This window comes from Miniopterus natalensis, chromosome 9 (assembly GCF_054644295.1).
Source record: "Miniopterus natalensis isolate mMinNat1 chromosome 9, mMinNat1.hap1, whole genome shotgun sequence".
NCBI classification, from domain to species: Eukaryota; Metazoa; Chordata; class Mammalia; order Chiroptera; family Miniopteridae; genus Miniopterus; species Miniopterus natalensis.
Window position 1 is genome coordinate 23,332,147 of NC_142089.1, and position 27,866 is coordinate 23,360,012.

Genomic DNA, 27,866 nt, shown 5'->3' on the forward strand with positions numbered 1-27,866 from the left:
AGCAGGGAGACCTGAGTAATTAGAGAATTATCTATTCACATTCCTGGTTAGGAAGCCTCGGTGTCAAAAAGGCACATCTATAAACTCCATGCAATCCCAAACAGTATCAGTGCAGTTTTCATGAAAGTTGACAAACTGATTCTGAAGGGAAGCTAGAAGAGAAATGGCATGAAAATAGCCAAGAAATCTTGAAGGAGAGAGAGAGAGAGAGAGAGAGAGAGAGGGAGAGAGAGAGAATGAGAAAGGTCTTTCCCTACCAGAGATCAAAACACACTACAAAGTGAGTTATTCAAATAGTGTTTTATCAGCCCAGGAACAGAGAGAGAGAGAGAGAAACAGACAGACAGAGTAGAAACACACACATTTATCACATATATTTAATCTATTATAAAAATCTATATATTTAGTTTATGATAAAGGCTAAATTTAAGATATATGAGGAAAGGGTAGACCGGTTGATGAATGTTGAGGCACCTGTATATATATTCAGAAAAAAAATTTAAGTTAGATTTCTACATTACCATACAAAAAATATATCCCTGGACAAATTAATTGAGGAAATGTAAAAATAACACACTATGAAAACCTAAAGGAAAATTTTTTATAATGCTGTGGTAGGGAAAACTTTCCTGAGCAATCACAAAACCATGAAAATATGTTTAAATTTGACTTCATAGCACTTTAAAAAATCTCTTTACAAAAAAAATCAATATGGATAACATACAAAGAGCTTTTACAAATCAGTAAGTCAAGCTCTATCAAACACTTAAAGGAGCGCTAGCTGGTTTGGGTCAGTGGTTAGAGCATTGGCCTGCAGACTGAAAGCTACCGGGTTCAATTCCGGCCAAGGGCACTACCTCGGTTACACGTTTGATCCCTGCCAATCGATGTGTCTCTCTCACATCGATGTTTCTCTCTGTCTCTCTCTCACCCCTCCACTCCCTCTGAAAAGCAATGGAAAAAATGTCCTCAGGTAAGGATTAAAAAAAAAAAATTTAAAGGAATCTCTAACTTAAATCTTCTACAAAGTTATTAGAAAATAAAAAAATAAAGAACACTCTCAGACTCATTTTATGGGGCTAATATAACCTTGATATCCAAACCAGAGATGGGCAGTAAGAGAAAGGAATATTAGAGGTCAATCTGTCTTGTGAATACAGATGGAAAAATCCTATTTAACATATTAGCAGATTGAATATATCAATCTATTAAAAGATAAATCATGACCAAATTGGTTTTATACCAGGAAAGTAGGATGTTTTAAAATCAGAAAATCTGGCCCTGGCTGGTGTGGCTCAGTTGGTTGGGCACTGTCTCATGCACAGAAAAGTTGTTGGTTCGATTCCCGGTCAGGACACATGCCTGGGTTTCAGGCTCCATCCCTGGTAGAGGGGCTTGCAGGAGGCAGCCGGTTGATGCTTCCCTTTTGCATGGATGTTTCTCCCTTTCCCTTCCTCTCAATCTAAAAATAAGTTTAAAAAATTAAATAAATAAAATGAGAAAATCTCTTATTATAATTCACCACATTATTAAAGAAGAGAAGCTGAAGATTGTCTCAAAGATGCAAAAAACAAAAACAAAAACTCAAATGGCCGCTCTTGTCTTTCCACCTACTATAGCAATTTCCTCTGCAAAGCCTGGGCTCTGGCCTGTGTGGCTCAGTTGGTTAAGCGCCGTCCTATGCACCAAAGGATTTCGGGTTTGATACCCAGTTGAGATGCATGTGGGAGGCAACCAGTGGATGTTTCTCTCTCTCCTTCTCCCTTCATGTCTCTCTTTCCCTCCCTCTTCCCTCTCTCTCTCCTCTCTCTCTACATATATATATGTGTATGTATGTATATATATACACACACATATATATATTTAACATATATATATATTTAAAGAGCAAGCCCGAAAATGTGGGCCCAAGAGGCCAAGTTCTGGACCGAAAGAAGACTGACACCACACCCTACCAGCCCCATCTCTCCTGAAGGATGCGCAGAGCCCAGAAGCATCCTCCCTTTAGACTAGAACAAAAACGTAGGGGAAGAGAAATGTCCCTTCTATTTCCTTTTCATCCATATTAACTCAAGATTTCTTTTCTTTCTTTCAATAACATTTTAAATCTTAATCATAGAGATATTTCATGTGTAAGCTGAGACTGAGTCTGCCTGATTCCTTGCTGTTGTCCCAAACTGCAGATGTCCACAGATTCTTGAGTGAGCAAGTGACATATCACTGAATCAACACCCAGCATACCTTGGATCTGTAGGCTGACACTTTTCTCAGGACCCTCCCTATCCTGCCCGTCTCTCAGGGGCAGGGTCTCAGGGTTTAGTTCAGAGTGATGGACTCAGTGCTCTTACACCTATGGGTCAGGCTTGTAGTGTGAGGAAATCATTAAATGACATAATCATTTAAAAAGTAGCTAGGAGCTACCATTTATTAACAATAATATTTATCATCTATATATTTATATTATCACAATTAGATTTATAATAATACTTACTGAGCACTTGCAATATGACATATTGCAGTCCCATGTTTTGTGCATTTGTCAAGTCCTCACAGCCACTCAGTGATGCAGGTCCTGTGATTATCTCCTCTAAGACCAAGGCTTAGGGGAATGAAATAATTTCCCCAAGGATACTCAGCTGTATTTCCACTGTTTCTGACTCATGTGCATTTTCTTCCTTTGCCACTAAGATCACAGCATAATGTTGTGCATTTTGGGCTCTGCACGAAACGGACGGCAGAGGGGGGAGTGGGGCTGAAATTCAGTCCGCGCCACCAGCTTGCCAGAGCCGTTGTTCTGCTGGCTCTATCCTAGAGAATAGACCTCTAACCTTCCAATCTCCTGATCCTCTCCCCAGCTCTGATAGGAAGGAGGGGTGGAGGTAGAGGGCAAGGAGAAAAGGCAGCCCACCCGTTTTCCTCGGTTTCCCACGGAGTCTGTGCCCGCGACAGGCCACCTCCCGATGGGCAGCGGTGGGGCTCTCTGGCGCCACCTAGTGGTCCTCTCCTGCAGCACACCATGCTGACGGAATAAAAGCCCCCTCTTCACGGAGCTCTTAGGAAGTGCCCAGCCAGCTTTGAGTATTTCAGGCAGAAGCAACCTTGCAAGCCAAGGCAGGGAACAGAGAAAATGTTCAGAAGGCAGGGCAGGTGACATGGGGATGGGGGAGCACGAGTCTCTTAACCATAGCACAGCGAGAAGAGCCGCCCATGGCAGGCCGAGCCCAGTCCTACGCAGGTTTGCCTGCCCGGGCTCTGGCTGCCCTCACAGGCCTGGGCAGAAAAGCCAGCCCCTCTCTTCCTTCTCGAGCTAGAGCAGAGAGAGCTCCTCCACACTCGCGGCAACTGCCCAGCCCTGATCCCGGCTCCATCTGCCCGTTTGTTCCACCTGATTCTTCCTCAGCTCCGGTGTAACACCGATTAACTACCCAGCGCTGGCTCCCACGGGCCGTTTTCTCCTGGTTCCCTTGCACACTCTAAGCTGTTCCTTCTCATGTTCCTTGTGGGTTTCTTTCTGTGCGCACGGTTACCACTCCAAAGGGGCCTGTGCTGTCCTTATTGGTTTGTTACCCATGTTCTTCCTGGGAGATCTAACCCTCTCCGATGACTCTATCACCTACATGTTTTCCCCGGAGCCTAAGACCCACTATCCAACTGCCTCTGGGATGCTCCACAGGCACCACATGCTTGATATGTCCAAAATAAAATGATTTGTTTGCCCCCAAACCTGCTCTTCTTCCTGTGCTGATTATATAGCCAGTGGTTCCACCCTCTGCCTTATTGCTTAAGCCAAAAATGTGAATGTCAGCCTTGACTCTTTCCTATCTCCTCCCCTGGAAGTTTTATCAACATGTCCCAGTCACTGTGCCTCATATATGTTTATCTAATCCACCTGCCTCTCCATCCTGCCGACTCTGGATGCCGTCCTCTTTTACTTGGATTATTACAACTGCCTCTGAACTTGACTCTTTGTCTCAGTTTTAACCCCTTGTTTGTCTCTTGTGTTCCTTCTAGAGGCTTTAGAGGAGAGCCCATTTCCTAGACTTTTCCATCTTCTAGAGGCTTCCCACATTTCTTGGTTCATGATCCCTTTCTCCCATCTCCAAAGCCAGAAAAGTTACATTTCTCTGACCATTCTTCCCTAGTCAATTATCCCCCTGCTTCTGTCTTCTGTTTTCAAGTTCATAGATACAGAGAAAAGATTGGTAGTTGCCAGAGGCCGGGGTTTGGGGGAGTGGGCAAAATGGGTGAAAGGGGTCAAAAAGTACAAACTTCCAGTTATAAAATAAATAAGTCATGGGGATGTTTGTATGTGGCTGCAGTTAATTATACTGCGCTGCATATTTGAAAGTTGCAAAGAGAGTAGATCTTAAAAGTTCTTATCACAAGAAAAATATTTTTTGTAACTATGTATGGTGGCAGATGTTATCTAGATTTGTGGTGATCATTTTGTAATATATACAAATATCAAATCTTTATGTTGTACACCAAATCTAATATAATGTTATATGTCAATTATATCACAATTAAAAATAAACCAAAAAAGAAACCTCCTCTTAAATGGCTCCCCATGGACTTCAGGATGCAAACCAAATTCCTACCCTGGTATAAAGCAACTTTTGTGACCCCGTTGTCCTTACTTGTTGAACACTCTCTCGCCTTGCCCCTCCCTCCCGCCTTGAGCACCCTGCAACGCAGCCATACTGACCTGCTTGCAGCCTTAGTTTCCCTGCTGCCGTCGAGGTCATTGTCCGAGACCGAGTTCACTCTTGTTCTTTGGGTCTAGCTTGGGCATCTTCCTCCTCTGGAAGCCTTCCCTGGGTTATGTGCCCCCCTCTGGCATGCTCTAGCCCTTTCCCCAAGTCAGGGTGTACCATGTGGCATTGGTACAAAGAAAGGCCTATGGACTTTTCGGTCTCCTCTACTACATTGTGACCTCCATGAGGGCAGGGGCTGTGTCTGCCTCACTGCTATGTCCTCAGTGCCCAGCAAGGATCTACTATGAAACAGGCTCTTTGGGAGGGTTTACTTTGAGAAGGGATGGACATGATTCCTTCCAGCGCACGCATTTTGTCCTGTGAACTCGTACTGAAGGATTTGCTGCAGGATTTGGGCAGAGGTGTCCCAGGCAATCATCATGCTAGTGGGAGTGATGGCAGTGGCAGAAGGGACAGCACTGAGGGCCAGGCAGCTAGCTGCCTTGCTAATGACTGTGGAAATTTCAGCCGATTCCCATCTTAAAAGGCAACACTTGGAGCCACAACTGTCACGTCCCAGGTTAGTCCCATTGATGGGAAGGAGACTCCTCAAATCTAAAGATTAACAGTTTTATTTTATTTTTTATTGTTGTTTGTAATAAAATAGAAATAACATTCAGACTCCTACCCCTTTAAAATGCTCTCTCTCTCTATCTCACACACACACACACAATTGGCTTTTCTTCAACGTACCAACATATCATGGATTTATTTCCTAACATAAAGATTTTCTTCCTTCTTTTTAATACTTGTATTTATTGTGTATAACAACGTAATTTCAAAGCCACATCCCACAAATGAAGGCCATTGACATTGTTTCCAATTTTCTTGCAGCTAGCTACCAATGCATGTTCTCTGATCTGAACCTTAGCAGCGATCTCTCCCCCACCAAATTCAAGGTTGTTTTGCTCAGCTTGTCACTTGACTCTGCCACTATCTTGCATTCTAGATAAGTTCCGTTGTTTCCCAGGCTTTGTGATTCAGAGTCAGGAACCGGCAGAGAGATCAGGCAGGAAAGGCAGGAGCCCTGGGGGAAGGAAACGGAAGGTTGAGAGCCTCCCATTTGGAGGGTTGGCCAGGGAGAGGAGTCAGGGGAGCAGGCGAGACCTGCTGCTGCAGCTCATCTCTCTGAGAGATGCGAGGTTGGAATTCCTTTCTCCTGGCACTGACGTCTTCAATGTGACCGACTGCACATAGAGACTGGGCTGTTTGGAGTCCCAGGATGTTAGGATTACACAGTGCACAGCCAAGGCCACCGAGTATGCATCTTCAGGTGTTTCTGCTATTATTTGTGCAGGATCCATCCCCAGAAGAGGAGTTGCTTGGCCCAGTAGTATGCACTTTTAAATACCACCCCCAAAATGCCTTGAAACAAAGTTTGTAACCAACTTACACGCCCACTTATGAGTTTGGCTGTTTTTCTGCACCCACACCAACACCAGACCTTCCATCTCTTACGTGTTTGCTACTGTGATGGGCAAAAATATGCAAGAGCCGAGTAATTTCCTTTCCTTTCACTGTTAGGGAAGGTGTACAAGACATTTTGATCTACTGACATTTTTACTCTGTGTTATGAATATAAATATTTTCATCAGAATCACATCAAGGGTTTTACAGACCTAATACCTTAAACACCTCTAGCTTTCCTTCCAGTGCATTTCCCAAAGCTGTACCACAAGCAGCAGAACTAGGTTTTGGGGACGAAAAGGGGCCATATGCTAACCTGATAAGCTCAGGGGAGGCCTGCATGGCAGCCTTGCAAACTCAGAGACCTAAAGTAATCACAAAGGATGGTATGACATGAAAACTTATTAACTAAAAGCAGTTTATGGCAAGTAGTCATGTCCTAGGCTAGAATCTTCCCTGACAAAAGTCAATCTTTACCTTAATGAAGCCTGTCTATTTTCTTTTTGCATCTACCATAACATACCTTTGGAATATCAAAGTAATTTCTTTTTTCTGGACCCATCAAAATACAGGTATCACACCAGAGTGGAGGCCACAAATCCCCTCATTGTCACTGAGTTCATTGCTGACTATTAACTATCCTATACCCACCTATGTAAAAGAAATATGTGTCAATCATTTTACTTCTCACCCAATCCCAAAGTTTTCCCCACTTTGCTTTCCCCCACCTCCCTAATCTATCACCAGTGGATTTCATGTAACCCACTTATGTCTCCTCTTTTGATTGTAATGTATGAAATAAGGTGCAAAACTGCCATTCTCTGGAGTATATCTCAATCCGTTGAGATTTTGCTTCCTGGCCGTTGTTGACAGTTTGGCTCAAAAAAACTCACAAAAATTCTTTACAGGTTTGAATGTTTCTTACCTTGACAGTTGGGAAATCAGTTCTCCTGAATCCCAGTGCCACGACATTTCCACTGAGTCATGCTGACCCACCGGCAGGGAGCAGCTGGGTGAAGACAGAACATTCCAGGTTACAAATGTGCTCTTGTTTCACAGCCCTCTTTTTTAGGTTCCGAGTTCCCTATTAAACCCCTCTGAAAGAACAGGGCACACCACCTTTCTGTTCCACCCTGTTTATTTATTCGTTCTACAGAGATTTGTTCTTGGGTGCTCAGTACAGAGACTGCAACAGTGAAAGGGAGGCTTAGGCCGCAACCTGTAGGTGAGCAGAGACACGCTGGATGTTCCCTTGAGAGTTCTGAGCAGGCCATTAATTTGGCACCCACTTAAGCCAGCGTTCTTTAAATATTTATTGAAAATTTATTTAGCAGAGAGGATGCATACTATATAGGAGAAGGTTGGAGAGGGAGGTCTGTTGGGGAAGATTCTCTTTCTCTTTCATTATCTTAAGCAATTCAGTTTTGGCCTCAAACTTTCCTCGGGCCTCACCATTCCTCTTTAGAAGTTACTGTGTCACCTGGCAGGTGTGGCTCAGTGGTTGAGTGTCCACCCATGAACCGGTAGGCCAGGGTTTCGGGCTCGATCCCCAGCAGAGGGTGTGCAGGAGGCAGCCAGTCAATGATTCTCTCTCATCATTGATGTTTCTCTCTCTCCCCCTCTCCCTTCCTCTCTCTGAGGCAATTCTTTTCAACTCTTCTAGTTACTTTTTCTGAAATTTACAAATTTACCTAATGACATGCTCATCCTATCATTTATCTTTGCAGCTTCGCTTATTCACTTCCTCCCATAGAAAGTGAGAATTTAGATTTCTTTTTCTGTGTCCTTTCCCTGTCGGTGTCTTCATCTTGGAGTTCTCAGTCTCCAGAACGGTGAGGAACGCGTTTCTGTTGTTTTAAGCCACCCAGTCTATGGTATTCCGAACTCACCACCTTGAACACTGATGGTGGCACGCAGAGGGAAAAAGAATCAGAGGAGTCTCAAGGCAGCAAATAAATGCTTCGGGTGGGAGGCCACACATATCCTTTCTGCTCAAACTCACTGGCCACACTTGGCTATAGGAGGGCCAGGAAATAAAATCCTACCAAGTTTCCAGAAGGCAGAAAGCCAGGAATTTTTAGTGAAGAGCATTAATTGTTTGTTAGTCACTACATGCCAAGAACTGTTCTAAGTATATTACAGGCAGCCCTGGCCAGTGTGGCTCAGTTGTTTGGGTGTCGTCAGGTGAACCAAAAGGTCGTGCCTTCCGCAGGGTCAGGGCACTTGTCGGGTTGCAGGCTCAGTCCCCAGTAGGGAGCGTGCAGGAGGCAGCCAATCTATGTTCCCTTCTCACATTGAATGTTTCTCTTCTGCTCTCCCTCTCCCTTCTTCTCTCTCTAAAAATCAATAAAAATATTAAAATAAATAAATAAATATATTACAGGCATTATCTCAGTTAAGCTTCACAACAATCCTATGAAATAGGTACTATTAATGTCATCACAATCCTCATTTTATAGATGAAACAACTGGGGCACAGAGAGGTAAAGCAACCTGATCAAAGTCACACAGTGAAGGTGAGGATTTAAATAGTCATTCTGGTCCCACAGTCTGTGCGCTTAACCACCAGACTTTGAGAAGCACTGTCATAGATGATGGAGAGTCACCAAAGGATTTAAAGAAGGAGGGCATCATTCAGTTAGATTTGCCATTTAGAAAGCTCTCCCCAAGAGTGGGGGGAAGGATCAGTTTAACTAGGGTTAGACTAAGGCGGGAAGGCTATTTGCATAGTGAAAGGAAGAAGAAAAAGAGGACTTGAACTAGGGCACAATTACCACAATTAACTGGGTAATCTTGAGCTTCTGTTTCATCATTTCTTGAAAAATGGTTATGCTAGCCTGGCCCGCGTGGCTCAGCGGTTGAGTGTGGATTTATGATCACCGTTTGATCCCAGGTCAGGGCACACGCCCGGGTTTTTAAGCTGGGTCCCCAGTAGGGGGCATGCAGGAGGCAGCCGACCAATGACTCTCATCATTGATGTTTCTATTTCTCTCTCTCCCTCTCCCTTCCTCTCTCTGAAATCAATAAAAAATATTTTAAAAAGAAAAAGAAAAATAGTTATGCTAATATCTATCTTGATGGGTTTTTTCCTGAGGATTATAAAGGATAGCATAAGCAAAAACTCTGACAACACTAAGGCTAGAATCACTGGAATCACAGACACCAAAGTTAAAAATCCCAGCTTTACTATTCACCAGATGGATTTTATTATTCTAAGTCTCAGTTTGCTCATTTATAAAATAGGTGTAAAGCAAGAAAAGTTAAGTAAGTTAAAGTAAGAAAAAATATTGCAAACTGGTGGCAGGTTGAGAACATTAACTTAGGAGGAAGGCGGAATTCCTTCTAGAGAAAGAACTGACATTTTGTTTAGGAAAAATACCCTAATGAACTTGTGTGTTTATTACAATCAAGCCTCCTAGGCATAGCTAAAAAAGAAGAGGCTTCAACAAAGAATTAAATTGTTTTGATTACTAAAGTAATAGAAAGTGTTAATTGTCCTCTGATGAGATTAAATTTCTGGGGGAAGCCTGGTCTCAGGAGAAAGTAAAGAGATGGAGGGTTTCCACCAGAGATAAGATAACTATCTGGTTTTAATGACGTCCCTGATCCATTTTTCTCATGACAGCCAATTATTTTTTTTCTTTTATTGAATTTAGAGAGAGAGGAAGGAAGAGAGGGAGAGCAAGAGCGAGAGAAAGAGAAACATCATTTTGTTGTTCCACTTATTCATGCACTCAGTGGTTGACTTTTGTATGTGTCCTGGCCAGGGATTGAACCTACATCCCTGGTGTATTGGGATGATGCTCTAACCAACTGAGCTACCCAGCCAGGGCTGCCAGTGATCTTTTAAACCCTCAGATTGGACCATGTTGTTTCCTCTCCCCCAGTAAGTGCCTGATAGTTAGAAGTTGCTCAATAACAATTTGCCAAATGAATGAATGAATGAATGAATGAATGAATACATTTGTCAGATGGCAGGTGGGTCCTTAAAGAAAAGAACAGTCATGGAGAAATTCTCTGTAGCATAGATGGCTTTGGACAATGATGTTTAATAATCATTTTTAAGTAGTTGCCTATTCTGTGGTATGCTGTAATCACCCCTTCTCTCTACACCAGTCCCTCCAAATAACCTTGAGTAAAAGTCTGCTGCACAAAACTGCACTATTTGGGGAGGACTTAAGGAAAGAAAGAAGAGAGTGTCTAAGCACCAGGCAACAAACAAACAAATAAACAAATAAAACAAAGGTGGCAGTAATCACAAGAAGAAAGCTAATGAACAGGGAGACCCAGAATTCATGGAAGCAGGCTTTCCAAGTGAGAGGTGACTAGAATCCTCTGAAAACTTGAGGAGGATGTGATGTCCCCTTATCCTGGGTTAGAAGCTTGGACCCTTTTATTTGGCTGTTGAAGGAAAGAATAAGTGGGAGGTCTTTGGGGTATCCATAACCCCTAGGTTACATTAGTATGATAAGTATTTAACTCATAGAAATGATTTGAGAGTTATACAGTGGTACCTCAGTTTTCTAATGTAATCTGTTCCGTAAGACCATTTGAGTTCTGAAACATTCTAAAACCGAGGGATCAACAGCGGACAGCTAGGCCTCAGGATCTTCCACTCAAAGGGAGCCATGTGGCATGTTCGACTTTGGGGTTTACGACGTTGGAAAACCGAGGTACACTGCGTTAAGGAGAATTCATGTAAAGAGATTAGCGCAGTGCCTGGCACATAGTAAGAGTTCAGTAAATGTTCATTGCTGTTTTTATTTATTTATTTATTTATTTATTTATTTATTTATTTATTTATTTATTTATTTATCTTTATTGTTCAAAGTATTACAAATGTCCCCTTTTCTCCCCCATTGATCCCCTCCACCCCGCATCCACCCCACCCCCAGGCCTTCCCCACATCGCTGTTTCCCTTTACTTCCACTCCCTCCACTCCCTTTCTGCCAGGTTCCATTCATTCTTTTCCAAGGGCATGTAGGGGGCGTGTCCACTCCGCCCTCTGCCCCACCCAAGCCCCGCCCCTCACTTCTGCTTTGATTGGTTCCTGAGAGGCGGAGCCTAGGGAAGAGCCCAGTACGAAATGGTGGGGGCGTGGCGCATGCGCGGGCTGGGCTGGGTGGAGGTGGAGAGGAAGAGCTGCCGGAAGTAGACGGCAGAGGTGGCGGCGGAGCAGGCGGCAGCTGCCTGGGAAACCGGGCCCCGGGACGCACGGCTCGCAGACAGGCAAGGCCAGGCGGTCGTTCCTGTGCCCGGCACCCAGGAGTCCTGAGAGCCCCTTTTGCATGGGCCGAGGGTCCCTGGTTCGGCAGCTTTCTCTGGACTCGAGCCTTTCCCTGAGCCCGCCAGGGGGCGCCGCACTGAGGGGCTGCCGAGTGGGGGGCGGGCGCGGCTGACTGGAGCCGGGGCGCGGGGTCTCAGGAGAGGGCTCTGCCCCGCTCGGGAAGTGCCCCTGGGCGGGGGGCTGGGAGTCCTCACCTCCGGACGGAGCAAAGGTGTCTGGGGGCGAGGAGGGCGCGTCGCCCTCTGCCCCCGCCGGCACCCTGGCCATGACGGGCAAGTCGGTGAAGGACGTGGATCGGTACCAGGCGGTCCTGGCCAACCTGCTGCTGGAGGAGGAGAACAAGTTCTGCGCCGACTGCCAGTCTAAAGGTGAAGTATCCCCCCGGCGGGCGGGGGCCCTCCCGCCTCCAGCCGCGCCCGGGAGGGGCTGTGTGGGGAGGGGGTTTCGGAGCTGAGGCCGCCCGAGTCGTCCTGAAGGGTAACCGCGCGCTGCTCCTCCGGGGGCTGCGCCTGCGAGGGGTCCCGCAGGCCGGGGCCGTTCGGAGCGAGGTGGCGCGGGCGAGAGGGAGGGAGAGAGAGGGAGAGAGAGGGAGAGTTGGGGGTGCAGGTGGGGTGGAGGTGGCGTGTGCAGGTGCGTGTGTCTGTATTTCGGGGCTCTGAATGAGCTCTGGGCTGTCATTCCAGAGGCAGCCCAGAGCTCACAGCCTTGCACTCGCAAAGACAGGGGTGAACTGCAGTGTGTGTGTGTGAATGTGACAAAGAGAGAGGGGAAGAGGGAGGGAGGGAGGGAGGGGGGAGGGGGGAGGAAGAAAGTGCTGCTGCTGATGGGGACGAAAAGTGCTTAAATGATTCTGTAAAGGTGGCGGCCGTGGCTGCCTGCCCTTTGGTTAGCAGCCCCTTCTGTCATGCCGCAGGCTTGCTGAGGTCTGACAGGGCTTCGGTGGCTTTCTTCCTGGGTCTGTGCAGAGGGAAAGTGCTTTATGCGGTGACACAGCGCGGACTTCGAGACAGCCTGGCCCTGGCGGAGCGTGCGCTTGAGGCCTAATGCGCGCGTGGTGGCAGGAGCTGGCGGACTGTGGCCATAGTGTAGGGTCCGTTTAATCACGGGAGAGAAGGAAGCTAGGGATGCATTGAATTGGTTGCTTCCGTGGTGATTACCCTTCTAAAGGTGAAATAGGATCGTTATACATTGGCAGAGTCATTTAGTCTTTGTTTTCTGTGCCCTCAAAGGTTCATGGTTTGATCGAATTAAAAATCAGGATGATAGGAAAGCATGGTTATTAGTGAAATGTTCGTACTTGAAATTTATAGATACAAGCACCCATGACTATTTTGTTTCCTTGTTTTCTTCCTGAATTATTTGGAATATAATTGGAAGAGTTGGGAAAAATTTTTTTCTTCGGTTGGGGAGAAAGATAGTTATATTTTGGGAGCTATTGTTAATTGACTTCTGTTCATAATGCCTTGGATTTGCCAGATAGCATTTTGGGCATATAGTATACAGGAAAGATTGAAATGTTGAGAACGGAAGTATATGCATAATTGATGCTTTCACTAATTACCTTTTATTTTAGAAAAATAAGGTTATGTGAGAACAGGGAGATGATACTAGACACCTAGTAGTATATTTTAGTGCTCTCTACCAATAGATAAATGGCATGTGTCATTAGGAAAGCAGGTCACCAGACTTCTTTACTGAATTTTTGCATTAGCAAGAATTCATTTTCAAAGTACTTTAGAATCAATATATGTTGAGTAGGTTAATTTCTTAAAGTTGACTCTCATTAGATCTTGTCCTAAATCTATTGGAAGATTCTGTTTAAAATTTAGGAGTGTATCTCTTGGCTTTACTCAAATTCCTTTATGTCTTCGGTTGACAGAGCTTGAGTCACAGTGAAGCAACCCACTGGAGTGAGCATGCTACATTTGGGGAGTCAGATGTCATTTTGATGATTATTACCACCCCCACCCCCCCGTTTGTCATACCACTCTAATTCTTACTCATATTCCAATAAAATGTAACATATGGAAGAGAGAGGCTGATTCATCAGTTCTTCCTCCAAATTTTCCATTGCTCTTTATCAAAGCATTACTGGGGATCAGGTAATGAAACATTGGTTAATTCTTAATGAGAACTAGTAACTGCTGGCTGGTAAACCTTATTAACTGCCGTTGATGGTCGAATCCTGGTTCCTGAAACAATTTCTTTTCACAAATTAGTTTTACATTTTGTCTCAGTGGCTTCAGTGACTTGATCATTGTATTAAAATTGAGATGTCAGTTATCTTTCAATTCAGTTACGTAAAGCCTCAGTTTATCCAGTTTTTAAATTATCTAACCCCTTCCATTCTTTCAGCCCCTCTCACTCATTTTCCTCTTCCTTTCCCCTGATCTTCATTGTCATAATGATTGTGCAAACTGTCAGATGGTGGAAAGAAGAGACATTTGCATCAATAGATTAAGTTGCCTGTTAGCTGTAGTAAAAAATGTATTTAATGGGAGAAGGAATTTAAAAAACGTTGGCTAAAATGAGACTTGGATTTGAGTTTATTTATCTCTGTGTCTCATGTCCTTTCTTAGAAAATTGAGAGCCAATGGTACAGGAGCTGATGAGTGATTGCTAATCCATTCATGTTAAATCAGATGATGTAGCCCTGGACTGCAGATCTAGGAGCAGGTATTTTGTAATGTTCCAAAAATAACACTTTGGCAATGACTCTTCTTTTGAAAACCTTGTACTTATTTAAGAATGTTACTATCTTTTGATACATAATTTAAACAGAGTAGAGAACAAGAATGTATTCTCTTTATGTATTTTCTTTATGTAGTATAAGTTTGTTGGTCCTGGTTTTTTATAAATCTCTTGAGCATAAGACTCACCAGTTTCTGGGACCCCTAAGGCACGGAAGTGATTCCTGTTTGGGAGAGGAAGCTGATTTGGCACTGCCTTAAAAAATAAAAAAGTACTGTGACTTGCTCCAAGCCCAAAGATGTGGTTTCCTCACCATCCCAAATCTTCAAGTTATTGTGATGTTTAGGGTAAGTTTTTCAGCTGATTTAAGTCACAGTAGTGATAGAACAGAGGACAAACATACTGAAAATTTCTGGTATGTCAGTGGTAACTCTACCTAGCAGAGGCTGTGTCCCATTTTTGCATAGCCCCTTGGTGGGGTCTTACTGGCCCAAGGTTTAGTCTTTAGCTCTGCAGTTCCATGTTTTATCAGGGTGCCTGAAATAACTCCTTATCAACCTCTTCAGAGACTGGTTTAAATTAGACACTGTCTTATTTACCATGAAAGGATCTACCTTTCTGATGACCTGAATACTTGTGTCCGCTATTGGGACTTTCCTTTCTCAGTATCAAGGTTTGTAAAAAATTGAGAGCTATGTAATGAGCAGAGAACTAAAACGAGAAAAATTGGATGGTCTTGAGGAATATTTACTTCAGACATTGAAGCAACACATGGAATTCTGGAGTCTGACAGAAACTTTGTAATACTTTTTTACGTTTCTCTTCTGTTATGTCCTATCTCTGAAATGTTTCACCTTGAATGACCTAACCATTGCCTCTGGTTCAATTCCCATGATATATTAAATTTAAATTTACGTTTTGAAAGAGAGCATTTGTATGTGGTTCAAAATTCAAAAGGTTTAAAAGGGAATGTGTACAGTGAAAAGTTGTGTTCTTGTCCCTGATGGCTTAGCCACCATTTTCTCTTCTTGGAAGTAACCACTGTTGGTAATTTCTTATGTGACTTTTAAGAGATAATCTGTTCATAGACAAGCAACTACATTTAAATGCATTCCTATGCAGTGCTTTTGTGCAAACAGTAGATATTACACACACTTCATGGCACCTTTCATTTTTCTTTAAACATTTTTTAACTATCTTTTTTATTTATTGATTTGAGAGAAGGGGAGAAACATCGATTTGTTGTTCCACTTATTTATGCATTCATTGGTTGATTCTTGTATGTGCCCTGACCAGAGATCGAACCCACAACCTCTGTTTATTGGGCCAACCCTCTAACCAACTGAGCCGCCTGGCCAGTGCTGCACCTTGCATTTCTCAGTCAATAGTATAACATGGAGAATGTGAAGATTTGCAACACTGAGGGGCTTCTTCATTCTTTCAGGGTATTTTCTAAGGCTGTACCTAGGTTATCTTGTTTAAGTTGAAAGATACACTTAAGTGATTTGGAAACATCGGAGCTCATTAAAGCCATCCTAGGCCCGTCTGTAGCACAAAGATGCCCATCTTACAGGTGGCAAAGAAACAGAGCAGTGGAAGGAGCTGTAGACTTGATGTTGAAATATCCAGTTAAAACTCCTTTACTCTGCTTATTTTAGCTTTGTGACCTTCAGCATGACACCTAACATTCTCAGTTTAATGTTCCTCCTTTGAAAATAGAAGTGCTTTGTAGACAAGAGTGTTACACAGATGTAAGCATTATTTATTATTACCACTGCTGATCTTATTTATTTTATCTTGATTGTATTCATTTCCCATTCTGATTTTATTCACTTAAATACTCTAGTTCCTGGAAGCCACAATTAGAATGACTCACCCAATAATTCCCTAGTTTTAAGCCAAAACCATTTCCTATACATGGGAGTTCTGGCTTTTTTTTTTTCCCTTTTCTAAGGAATTAACAATTTTGGGCTCAGAACAGGGGTTCATGAGTCTTGAGGATCTCTGTGTATCTGTCAGTCTTCTTCACGTTTTTTCTGCCTGTTTCCATAGCTTCGTGAGCTGCTTTTTCTTCGGGAATGGAGCTTGGCCTTGTCCTTCCTCTTCCCCTCCAAAGTGGCTGTGACTGCCTGGTACTTCCCGCCAACCTCATGAGCCAGGTGCCCTAGGCAGGCCAACTTCCTTGTCTGCTTCAGACACACGACCCTGAGGGCCACAGGGACCACCATTCACTTTTTCTTGTCACAGGGCCATCCCATCAAACAACTCGAGGTGGTCCAAGGCGGCCTTGTGGGGCAGTGTGCCTCGCTGGGTCTCCAAAAGATGGGGGCTTGGAAGTCGTAAGGACTGTGGGTTGGGTCGTTCATCTGTTTGTGGAGGAAGGCCAAGGCACTTTGACTTGTTTTGTAGAAATTGCTGAAAATGTTGATGCTCTCAGTGCACAAGCACCACCTTCTGGCCCAGGAGATGGCCTCAGCCATGCGGCGCCAGGACCTGCCCCTCTGCTATGTTCGGCAGCTGCCTGGGAAAGAAGTGGGGGTTCTGGCACTTTTGCAAATGTACTTTATGGGATCCTTGAGGGTGGTCTCTGGATGTTTTCTGACTCTTTAAACTTGAGTGAAAGATTAGACCAGGAAATCTTTGTATTACATTTTCTAATAGTAGTCCTTAATTTTAACTCCAGTAAATTAATCTTTAGCTTTTCTTTACATTTGTTTTGTGTTGATAGCTAAATCATTGCTTGTTAAACATCATTCCTTAGAACATGAACTTTCCCATCAATTTTTAATTATTTTAGCTGTATCTATGGCACCTCTTGAAAGGTTAAAAAAAATTCCATTAGATTTAGACAACAGTTTTGCTTTCGTCTCTAGTCCAACAGCCTTCTCCAGCCCAGATCAAATAACTTTTTGGGTTTTTACAGCTAATGCACTCAAATTCTGACAGTTGTGGTTAGCTTGACACAGTTTTACTGAAAGTAATTTGTCCAATTCCCTATTAGATTGTCTTTTAATATCAACTTGTTAAATCTGATCCCTAGGAGATACTTTCCTATTCTTTCTCTTTGTGCTTGAAATATCCCGTGGCAGTGGGACAGAGATTACAAAATGCTGTAACTTTTGGGGGAACTCTTGCAAGCCTGCAATCCCACACTACATGTATTCATTCAGTAAATATTTCTTATGCACCTACCTGTGTCAGACACTGTACCAGGACATGTAGATTAAAAAGTAGGGTTTTTGGTTTCAAGGACCCTACTGTCTAATGGGGAAGCAGGTGTGTAAACACATAAATGATGCAGTGCTGTAATTAGCGTTCTGGCATTGTGTGCAGGGAGAAATGAAAGCATTGAAGAAAGCAGACGAGCTGGCCTCAGGAAGTTGTGGCTTCAAAGAGACATGTAGGCTGTGTCTTGAATGATGAGCATGACCTTGCCAGGTGAATTTAGGGGCCTTTGCCTTCTGAGCAGAAGAGACGGTGTGTAAAGGCTGCCGGGTGTGTCGTATTGTGTGTATGTATGTGTGAGGGGAATCTTTAGTATGCTTTGACTACATGTTGGGGAGTAGCAAGGGACTTGCTGTGTGGTATTGAGATTCTGAATATGCTTTAGACTCCTATAGTACTGGAAGTCTACCTGCCACTCAGATGGAAGCATAAGTATTGCAGATATAAAATGTTTTCTAATTGCTGAGTAATAAGAAAGGTCTGAGTACTGTGCCTGCAAGATCTCCATGGAAGTGCACCTTCAGGAATACATTAGATTATCTTAGAAAAATCTAATGAAAATGTCAGCAATAAATGTTATGTCATTTCTGGAGTTATGATGTTGGTTTTTGAGGCTGGCCATGCTTTTATACTCAAGCAGCCTAAGAGTACTGAATATTTGATGAGTGCTTATGGTTACTCGGTGCTTACGATATGTAAACAGGTAGTGCAGCCTGATTTCTCAGTACACTTTTCAGCAAATCCATTGCTTTCAAATAAATCACAAAACTACTTTCTTTCTGCATTTTTCATCTGATGTCATTGTCGTATGTAGGTGGCAGCTTTCTTGGGCACGGTTGTCTATATAACTGTTCAGCACATGAGTCAGTGTCTGATTCTATTCTACTGCCTGAAAATTTCATCTTGTAAGTAACGTCGTGCAATTGGTGACTGCAGCATTTTACTCATTATGTGCATTGCAGCTGGCCTTGTTATGTTGGTGGAATTTACCTGTGCCATAGACAAGGAAAAAAATGACTCATTAAGTAGACTCAATCTCAGTTCCTCCGAATGATACTCTCTGTGAAAAAGATGCCAAGCAGGAATCTGCATAAAACACACTTATGTTTTACATCCCAAGCATACTGTGCCTAACTTTTATTGTTGTGTCTGCTTAAATCCTTATCACAGTTGTACTTCTGTTTGAACACAAGTGGCCACTTTAAGTAGATACTAACTTTGAAGAAGTTCTGTTTTGGCCTCTGGAATGTGACAGTTCAGCTACCACATTGAAAAGGTAGGAACCAAGTCTGTGTAGGGTAGAACACCATCAAGTGGATTCACTTTTGCCAAATTCCTCCATTGTTAAAGACAGTTGGTTAAAGATATATTCCTATATTGGTTAAATTTTTAAAATTTTAATTTGCCACAGTTAACACGTCTACTAGCATGTAAGCTTCATGAGGGCAGGGGTTTTGTGCCTGTTTTGTTCACTGTAATATTCCCAGCACCCAGAACAGTGCTCAGCACAGATCAGGCTCTCAGTAAATATTTGTTTGAATGAATGAATGGATTTTTGTCATCCATAAATCCTTTGTTTCTTATTAGAAATCTTTTACAGGTTATCTGAATGTTTCATTTTTTAGGAAAGCTAAGTTTAAAATGTTTTTTAAAATCAGGGCCCCATCAGGGAAACAGAATCCGCTGAAGGTAGTACAGGCAGGGGGAATTTAATATATGGAAAAAGTTACACAGATGATATAAGAGCTGAGAAGGTAAATGGGCTGGTGAGGCAACTCAGAGATTAGCAACACCTAGGAGCTACTCTGCCCCTAAGGAAATTAGAAGGTGCTGGTGTCACCAAAGGCTGAAGCCTGCGCTATCTGGTGTAAGCTAGGAGCATGGAAAGAAGAGATGTCTGGTGGCAGCTGGAACTCAGACCAAGTAAGAGAGAGGGCATTACCCTGGCTTCCCCTGTCCTCCTGTTTCTTATCCTTATCAGTACTAACCATTGATGGAACTTACCCAGAAATTGGTTGGCAGGGGAGATGTAATTCCCTGTGACAGAGGGGAGCAAGGGTAAGATCCAAGTGGAAACAGGCAAAAGCACTTAAAGTCTCCAAGATACATTCTTTCTCCTTATGAGTAAATAGTTAGGTTATTTTGGACAAGAGATAAGAAGGGTTTTCAGGCAGGTCCAACCTTGTGTGCTTCTAAAGGATCTTAACTGTTGCTGAAACAATAATTAGTATCAGGAAGTAATGTAACAACTCAGTCATTGCCTATATAATTAACATGTATGACTTGGAAAATTGGTTTCTGTTGAATCTGATTTGACTGTTGGTCACTGCCAGGAGTGAGTTATCAATGGTTACTCAGAAAATAAGTTCCCGCCCTGTCTATTCTGGGAAGCCTGAAGCGTTAAGCTTGTCCTATCTACAACTGCAAGACTTGTCAGTAACACGTAAGACGTTTTGAGGATTTCAGCCTTAAAACATGGTGCAGGGTAGTCTTTCTTTGATAATTAAGGTAATCGTGGTGGAGCTGATTTTCCTTGTGCCACATATTTTAACTGGTCTTATTGGTTTGTCTGGTTTTTCCTCCCACATCTTCAGATGGGTTAGCACTGGGGGAGGGAGGTGAGATCACTAGATCTACTTTCTTTCATACTGGACCTGAAAAGTATTTTATTTTGTAAGGAAAGTTTCTGCTGCTCCATTAAAAGGCAAAACTTCCCAAATTATTGCTACTAGTTTTCTTCTTGATTATAAAATGTTTAAGGAGTTACATGATACAAATTCAGCACTTTCTAGAAGTGCTTTTTTTGTCAATCAGGTCACCTACCTTTGGGCCCCTGCTATGTTAATGGAATTGGTGGAAGTAGGCCAGCAAAGGTTTTCACTGGAGTGTGAGTATGTTTGCTTTTAGGCTGTTATTTTCCACAGAGGCCGTGAATAAGGGACCCTCATTGTTTGAGTAAAGTTACTAACTGTAAAAATGTATAGGTTTCATTGTTTTTCTCTTTTCTCCAAAAATTAATTTCCTCTTGGCAGGTATTACTGTAATTCCAGATGTAATTAAAATGTAATTTGGGCTCAGCTGGTGCTGCTCAGTGGTTGAGAGTCCACCCGTGAACCAGGAGATCACAGTTTGATTCCCGGTCAGGGCACATGCCCGGGCTGTGGCTCAATCCCCAGTGAGGGGTGTGCAGGAGGCAGCCAGTGGATGACTCTCTCTCATCACTGATGTTTCTCTCTCTCCCTCTCCCTCTCTCTCTCTGAAGTCAATAAAAACATTAAAAAGGAAGGAAACAAAGTTTAAAAAAATAGTAATTTGGTATTTTAAAAAGCATATTAGACTGCTTTCCAGAATACCAGTTCTTTTCAGCCAGTCCATTTCAACTTAAGAGATACGTCTATGCATTTTTGAAGCCTCGTGTTTAATAACTACAATATTTTGTGACTGTATTTGACTCTTCCATTTCCCAAACTTTCTCCATCCCTACCCCACTCTTCTGGACTCTGTATTTCCCCACAGGCTTTGTGGATGCTGGTCCATTGATGGCTGCACTGCAGGTCCTTCCCCAGTGGAAAGTCCCAGAGATGAGCCAAACCTGCCTTCAGCTGTGGCCATCCATCAGCGTAAGGTTGCCCTGGTGACTGTCTTCAGTTTGTCCAGCTTTCCCCTTACCCCCATCTTCCCTCATGTGTGGCTGAAACTTGCCCTGGAATCCCACCTTTGTAACATATCACTGGGTGGTTTTGCTGCTTTTTTCATTTTCAAGTAATGTTAAGTAGTTTGTTTGTTTTCCCCATTTAAAAAAAATTAATATCTCTTTATTGATTTCGGAGAGAGGAAGAAAGAGGGAGAGAGAGAGATAGAAACATCAATGATGAGAGAGTCATTGATTGGCTGCTTCCTGCACACCCCCGCTTAGGGCCGAGCCTGCAGCCCGGGCATGTGCCCTGACCAGGAATTGATCTGAGATCCCCTGGACCATAGGTTGATGTTCAACCACTGAGCCACACCGGCTGGGCATGTTAAGTAGTTTTTTGACCATTTTTGTTGACTGTAGCCCTCCCGCCTTTGTATATTTCCTATGGGTATTATGGTTTGCTTTTAAATGCATACAGGATATGGCTTATTGAGAAAGTACTGGATTTCAGAAGCCACTTGAAGAATTGCTATGTTAACCTTTTTTGTTTTTACTTCAAGTCAAAACTTTGAGAAAGAAATTTCTTAATCCGAAGCAGTGAGGACTGGATTCCTCAGGCTTCATGTCATTTCTCCTCAACCAAAAAAACAAATGTACAGCATTCTCATTTTACAGTGTATTGAAAATAGTAAGCAGATAGAGGAGGAAGCGAAACCTGCTGTCTGTAGCTGATAAGCTGTCCTAGCATTTGAGAGAATAGAGCCTTTCCTTTTCCTTCTTTCAAATAGCCAGACAGTCTTTTGCAGCAGTTGCTGGTGATGGAAAGACCATAAATCCCCAAGCTTCTACCACAGAACTTACATCTTTAGATGCAGGTTTACCTAGTAATCCTACAACACTGCATCCTGAAGTGCACACAAAGTAAATTGCAACTTCTTCCTCTTTTCTTGTCTTTCTGGAAGTCCCCAGTGTGTGGGTTTAGAAATAAGTTCTCTAGTGTTTCTAGCCCTGAGTTAAAAATTGTCTTAATATTGTTTAGATGGTTGTTCTTGTTCTATGCTTTCAAAAAATAATTTCTCACAGAATTTTCTATGTGAGCTGGGAACATCTTTTGCTGCCGTATAAAGCTCATGGGGGAGGAGTGCTGGTGTCTTTTTCTTTTGATATTTTACCACTAGGGTTATAACTAACACAAGCCCTCCGGTGAGAAATAGGAAGGAAACTCCCTGCTCTTACCATGATGCTTTTGTTCAAAATAGCTATAAACAGCAGAGCTAATGGAAACCAATTTAAGTGTGACCGCTGATTTGAGAGAGCAAGAATGAAACAGTGCAGGCTCTTCTGCTATGCTGAGAGCATTTTTACTGAAAGAATAGCTGTTTGGAAGTGGGGACTTCGTCTCTTGAAGGCAGGCGTGAGTTGGGTTAGAGGAACTGTTTCGGACCAAGGGGAATTTTGAGAAAAGGTCTTTCTTTCCCTGGACACTTTATTAAATGCAACACTGGAATCAGGAAGACTCCAAACCAGCTCCTCTGAGCATTCTGACTTGGTTTTGAGCCTATTCTGTGAGTAGAAGCAGCGTGACAGAAATGACACAAATCAAGGTCCATATTGTGAGCAGAGTAAAAATAGGGCTCAGTTTCATTAGACTTCTTATGTATTTGCAGGGGGGGAAAGAAAAAGAATTGTTACCATAAGAACAGACTCCCAGACCAATTTTTTTTTGTCTTGTGGGATTTTGTGGGGTGGGGTGCTTCTTAGCCAAACATCATTAAATGCGATTTCTTTGGAAAGCACAAACTTTATTTTTCTGATCATGAAAGTTATTCATATTTGTGATAACAATCACTGAATGAAATATAATGATGTACAGGATATGCCCATACTCCATTTCATCCATTTTTTACCTGAGCTTATACTGTAATAAAGTTTTCATCATTGTTTTGCATAACATTTATCATAAGCATTTTTCATAACATTAAGAATATCTTGCCCTGGCCAGTTTTTCTCAGTGGTTAGAGCGTTGGCCCATGGACTGAAGGGTACCAGGTTTGATTCCTGGTCAAGGGCACGTACATTGGTTGCAGGCTTGATCCCTGGTCAGGGTGCATGCGGGAGGCAACCAGTTGATGTGTCTCTGTCACATCGATGTTTCTCTTTCTCTCCCCCCTCCTCCCTCCCCTTCACTCTAAAAAATCAGTGGAAAAAGTATCCTCTGGTGAGGATTTAAAAACAAAACATAACATCTAAATACTTTTATTATAGTCTGTGTTTGTATTGTTTGAATATGTCAGTACTTAACTCTTGCCCAGTTGTTAGACATTTGGGTTTCTGATTTTTCAGTATTAAATAGTGGTACAATGTGAATTTTTATGTTTCTGTTAAACTGATGGGTGCTCAGAGTTGAGCAGTCATGTGTGTACTCTAATTGTAAAAAGTAGTCAGGGAGCCCTCTGGGTTGAGCCCATGTAGAGCTGGCGTTGCCGTGGGGGCTGTCATCTGAACTGCTTCACTGCAGTGGACATCTGCTGAGGCAAGGATAGAGAGCTGGCTAGAGGTGGTTTGACCTGGCTTGACCGTAAGAAATAGCCTAAGGGTCATGATCACAGAAAGACGGGCCAAGATATAGTCCTATATCTCGTGCACAATCTTCCACATTACACACTTGGTATGTGGAAATATTGTAGTGCTATTGATTAGCATCTTAGGTTGTTCATACAGGCCTCTTACACTTAAATTCAATTCCCTGGGAAGGTGGATTAGAGGCCCTACGTTGGGAAAAATGTGATAATAATGACTGTTTTAAAAAAAATACATATTTTATTGATTTCAGAGAGAGGAAGGGAGAAGGAGAGAAAGAAACATCAATGATGAGAGAGCCACTGATTGGCTGCCTCCTGCATGCCCCCCCGACTAGGGATCGAGCCCACATGTGCCCTGACCGGGGATCAAAGGGCCATCTCCTGGATCCTAGATTGATGCTCAACGGCTGAGCCACACCAGCCAGGCAGTGACTGCATTTTTTAAGGTCTTTCCTTAGATTGTAAATTCCATGAAGACAGGGACTATGTCCCATTTATATCTGTATACCAAATGCACAATGTCTCTCCCAAAGTGTCTAAAGTCTCCATCGTAAACACTGTTATTCTATTAATTTGTGTTCAGATCATACTCTTTTTTTTTGTTTTGTCTTTTGAAAGTCACCTTCATACTATTAACGCAGATATTTGAAGATCTGTGACATTCTAGGAAGCCGAGCAGGTGAATCTCATGGTTGCTTTGTGGAAATCTCTTCTTTGTGTGGTTTCTTTTGTGTGCTGCTGGCTTCTGTGCCACGTTGAAAGCCGGAGCCAGTCACGAAGCGAGTACTCTGCCCTCTCAGTAGGAGGTTTCAATGTGACACGTTGTCTTGGGGAAAATGTAGCATGGGGTGAAACAGGAGGCTGAAATAGCGGTCCCTTGGCCTTTTTGTGGGATGGGAGTAAATATTTAGACACTGTTCTCAGGTGCCATAGACATTAATAATAACCTTGCAACAGCTTTAGAAGCTGTCCTTGTTCCCACTGGGACAGGTTTGTTTCATTTGAAGAACCTCACTTTGGCTTTTCTGAAGCTGTGATTTTTTTCCTAGAGACCAGCTCTGGGTTTATCTACAAAATGTTCCCTTAACAAGCTCTTTCAGTTTACATGGCTGACATCTGTGCCCCACCCCCTTGCACTACACTTTCTGACCTGGACCTCATTGTACCCAGTTTTGAAACAGCTAGGTTTTGAAACACTGTAGAGAATGTTTTCTTTTTGAAAGGGCCTGTCTCCACCTCATGCTCTCCTCCCTTTAGCCAGGGCTGTTTGGATGAATAACATTCAACATGCCACCGGACTAACCATCTGTACTTTGATCCCAGAATTCATTTCTGTTTTGCTGTTGGTTTAGAAATGGAAGTTCTCTAGCTTGTTTGGATATAGTTCTGATTCAATGAACCCAGCACTGATTTTCTGTCTGTTTGCTATTGGTTAGGGCTCCTCCGATGTGTTGGGAAAGCTGCCCCAAGCCACTGTGGAGAGAAGTTCACATGTTCGTGGTCTTGCACAAGGGTTCATCAGCTGACTCTGGAGGTTTTATGTGAAGCCTGTGCCTGGGTGAAAGGCATGAGCTTCCCTTCAAACAGCTGAAAAACGTTTTCATCCTGGCTGCTTGTTTTTGAGCCCTAGTGTATGACATTCGCCTCTACTCTGGGCCTCCTTCGAAGAGGAGGAATGTGGATAGGAGGTGGCGTGAGAACCTTCACGCACAGCCTCAGGTGCTGGGCTGCCTAGCTGCAGAGAGTGAATTGTGTGGTCACAGAAAGGAACACCTAAAGAACAGGGTTTCAATTCAGTGATCATTATTCAGCACCTACTATGTGTAGCACACATTTGGGGTGTATAAAGATAATTCTAACTCAGTCCAGCTGATGATTTCTTCTGTGAACTTTGGTAAATGACTTCACCTCTCTGGGCCTTAGTATCTTCAACTGTGCTTGGACTAGATAATCCTTAAGGTTCTTTCCAGTTTTGGAATTCTGTACTCTAATCTGCTACAGAACCAGAGAAGAGGCTTTTCCACAGAATTGCTATATTCCTATAACTCACATGCTCCAAACTAAATGGCTTGTAAGCTGTTCCTCTAGAGCTGAGCTCCTCAACCTCAGCACTCTTGACATTTATTTATTTATGGTATGAAGATCTTTATTATGCTGCATAGAATATAACATTAATTGCACTGGCCAAAGAGAAGTCCATTTTTAAAAAAGACTTAAAGAAAAAATTTTTTGAATTTATTGGGGTGAATTGGTTAATAAAATTCTATAGGTTTCAGGTGTACAATTCTATAATACATCGTCTGTGTACTGTATTGTGTGTTCACCACCCCAACTGTAGTCTCTCATCACCATTTACCCCCTTTACCCTCTTCTCCCTCCCCCACCCCCTTTCCCTCTGGCAGTCACCATATTGTTGTCTGTGTCTATGAGGGTTTTTTCCTTTGCTTAATCCCTTCACCTTTTTCACCCAGCCCCCAAACCTCCCTCCCCTCTGACAGCTGTCAGTCTGTTCTATGTATCTGTGAGCCTGTTTCTATTTTGTCTGTTAGTTTATTTTGTTCATTAGATTTCACATGTAAGTGAGATCATGTGGTATTTTCTTTCTCTGACTAGCTTGTTTCACTTAGCATAATACTCTCCAGTCCATCCATGTTGTTGTAAAAGGTAAGATTTCCTTCCTTTTTTTGTTTTTTTACGGCTGAGTGGTAGTCCATTGTGTAAATATACCACAACTTTTTTATCCACTCATCTACTGATGGACACTTGGGCTGCTTCCAAATCTTGGCTATTGTAAATAATGTTGCAATGAGCATAGGGGGGCATATATTCTTTTGAGTTAATGTTTTGGATTTCTTTTGGATATATTCCCAGAAGTGGAATTGCTGGGTCCTCTGGACATTTTCATAATTCTTTCTTGTGGGACGGTTCTGTGCATTGCAGGATATTTACCAGCATTCCTGGCCTCTGCCGACTAGATGCCAGGAGCACTCGCACCTCCTGCCAGTTGTGATAACTAAAACTGTCTCCAGACACTGACATTACCCGGTGGGAAAATTGCTTCAGTTGAAAACCATGGCTCTTGAGGGAAGAGAATGGCACTGTTGGAATGTGGGCTATTTTCATATACATTTTCACATTGCTCCTCTTTTGCTCATGCCCTGTCCTGGGGTTGGGGCATGAAGAGCACTCTCATTGGTCAGTGGCCCTATTACCCTTTTCTAGTCTCTTCCTCTAAAAATATGCACACCCCTAGGGGGCAGGCTCACTTTGCATCTTCAGTATTTTTTCATTTTTATTTTTCAGAATAGGAGTAGACACTGGTTACTGCAAAGAGGAAGTTAAGGCCTTAACTTGAAGTTAAAAATGTTAAGAACTAAATGTCCCCAGGGAGTGAAGAAAGTGACTTCGAGCGAACCAAGTTAGATTTAGTGCTTGTTACTTGAAGTGAGGTCATGAGCAATGGGAAATTTGTTTTGAAATATTAGGTCCACCTTGCGGACTTTGAAATGATTGCCTGGGTGTTAGCTCAGCAGTCTCTCCCTGCACACCTCCTCCCTGGGCCTGCTTTTAGTCTTTGAGATATTGATTGAAATGTATTAACTCTCTTCGATCTAATTTTTATACTTGTTATGTTTGCTATAAAATGCCAGTTTTAGGTTGAATAACTTTGCATTTGCCCCAATGCTGTCTTTTCTTCATCTCTTTTAATATATCTTTATTGATTTCAGAGAGAGGACAGGAGAGGGAGAGAGAGAAATAGAAACATCAATGATGAGAGAGTCATTGATCGAGCCCGCAACCCGGGCATGTGCCCTGACGGGGAATCAAACCCTGATCGCCTGGATCCTAGGTCTAAGCTCAACTGCTGAGCCACGCCCGGCCGGGCTCTTCATCTCTTTTAATTGTGCATTTTTGGCTGGGTTGGGTGCAGATTTGTGCTGTTTGCTGATTGGGGTAGAGCGTGTTCTGTGAACATCCTTGCTGGGATCTCTGGGACCCCAAAGCCATGATGAAACTGACACTTGAGCTCTGTCAGTCCCTGTCCCTCAGTCCTGGCAAGCTCCAGGTTCTATTCCAGCTGAGCCTTTGCTGAAGTAATTGACCACATGGAGCCTTCAAGCCAAACAATTGTTTGTTCTGGGATAGTCTTGCTGTTTAGCTCCTAATCAAATAATGTCCTTCCTGCCAATGAAAGCAGCTATTTTTTATTTCCTCCCTCCCCTTTTCAGAGAAGCCATGCCTTTGCTGCTACTCTTCTAGCTTATTCATAAATGCTTTAAGCAGGG

The 27,866-nt window shown here is 43.0% G+C and overlaps 1 protein-coding gene and 1 pseudogene across 1 annotated transcript in view; one reads left to right on the plus strand and one right to left on the minus strand.

Annotated features, from left to right (window-relative positions):
- Positions 1-11,344: 11,344 nt before the first annotated feature.
- Positions 11,345-27,866, plus strand: part of SMAP2 (small ArfGAP2) — a 41,014-nt gene continuing 24,492 nt past the window's right edge. Inside the window, exon 1 of the mRNA XM_016205198.2 lies at positions 11,345-11,816. Within this exon, the coding sequence (XP_016060684.2) occupies positions 11,714-11,816 (103 nt within the window). The 5' untranslated portion in view covers positions 11,345-11,713. The remainder of the gene's footprint in view (positions 11,817-27,866) is intronic.
- LOC148092400 (large ribosomal subunit protein uL13 pseudogene) lies at positions 16,112-26,619 on the minus strand (annotated as a pseudogene).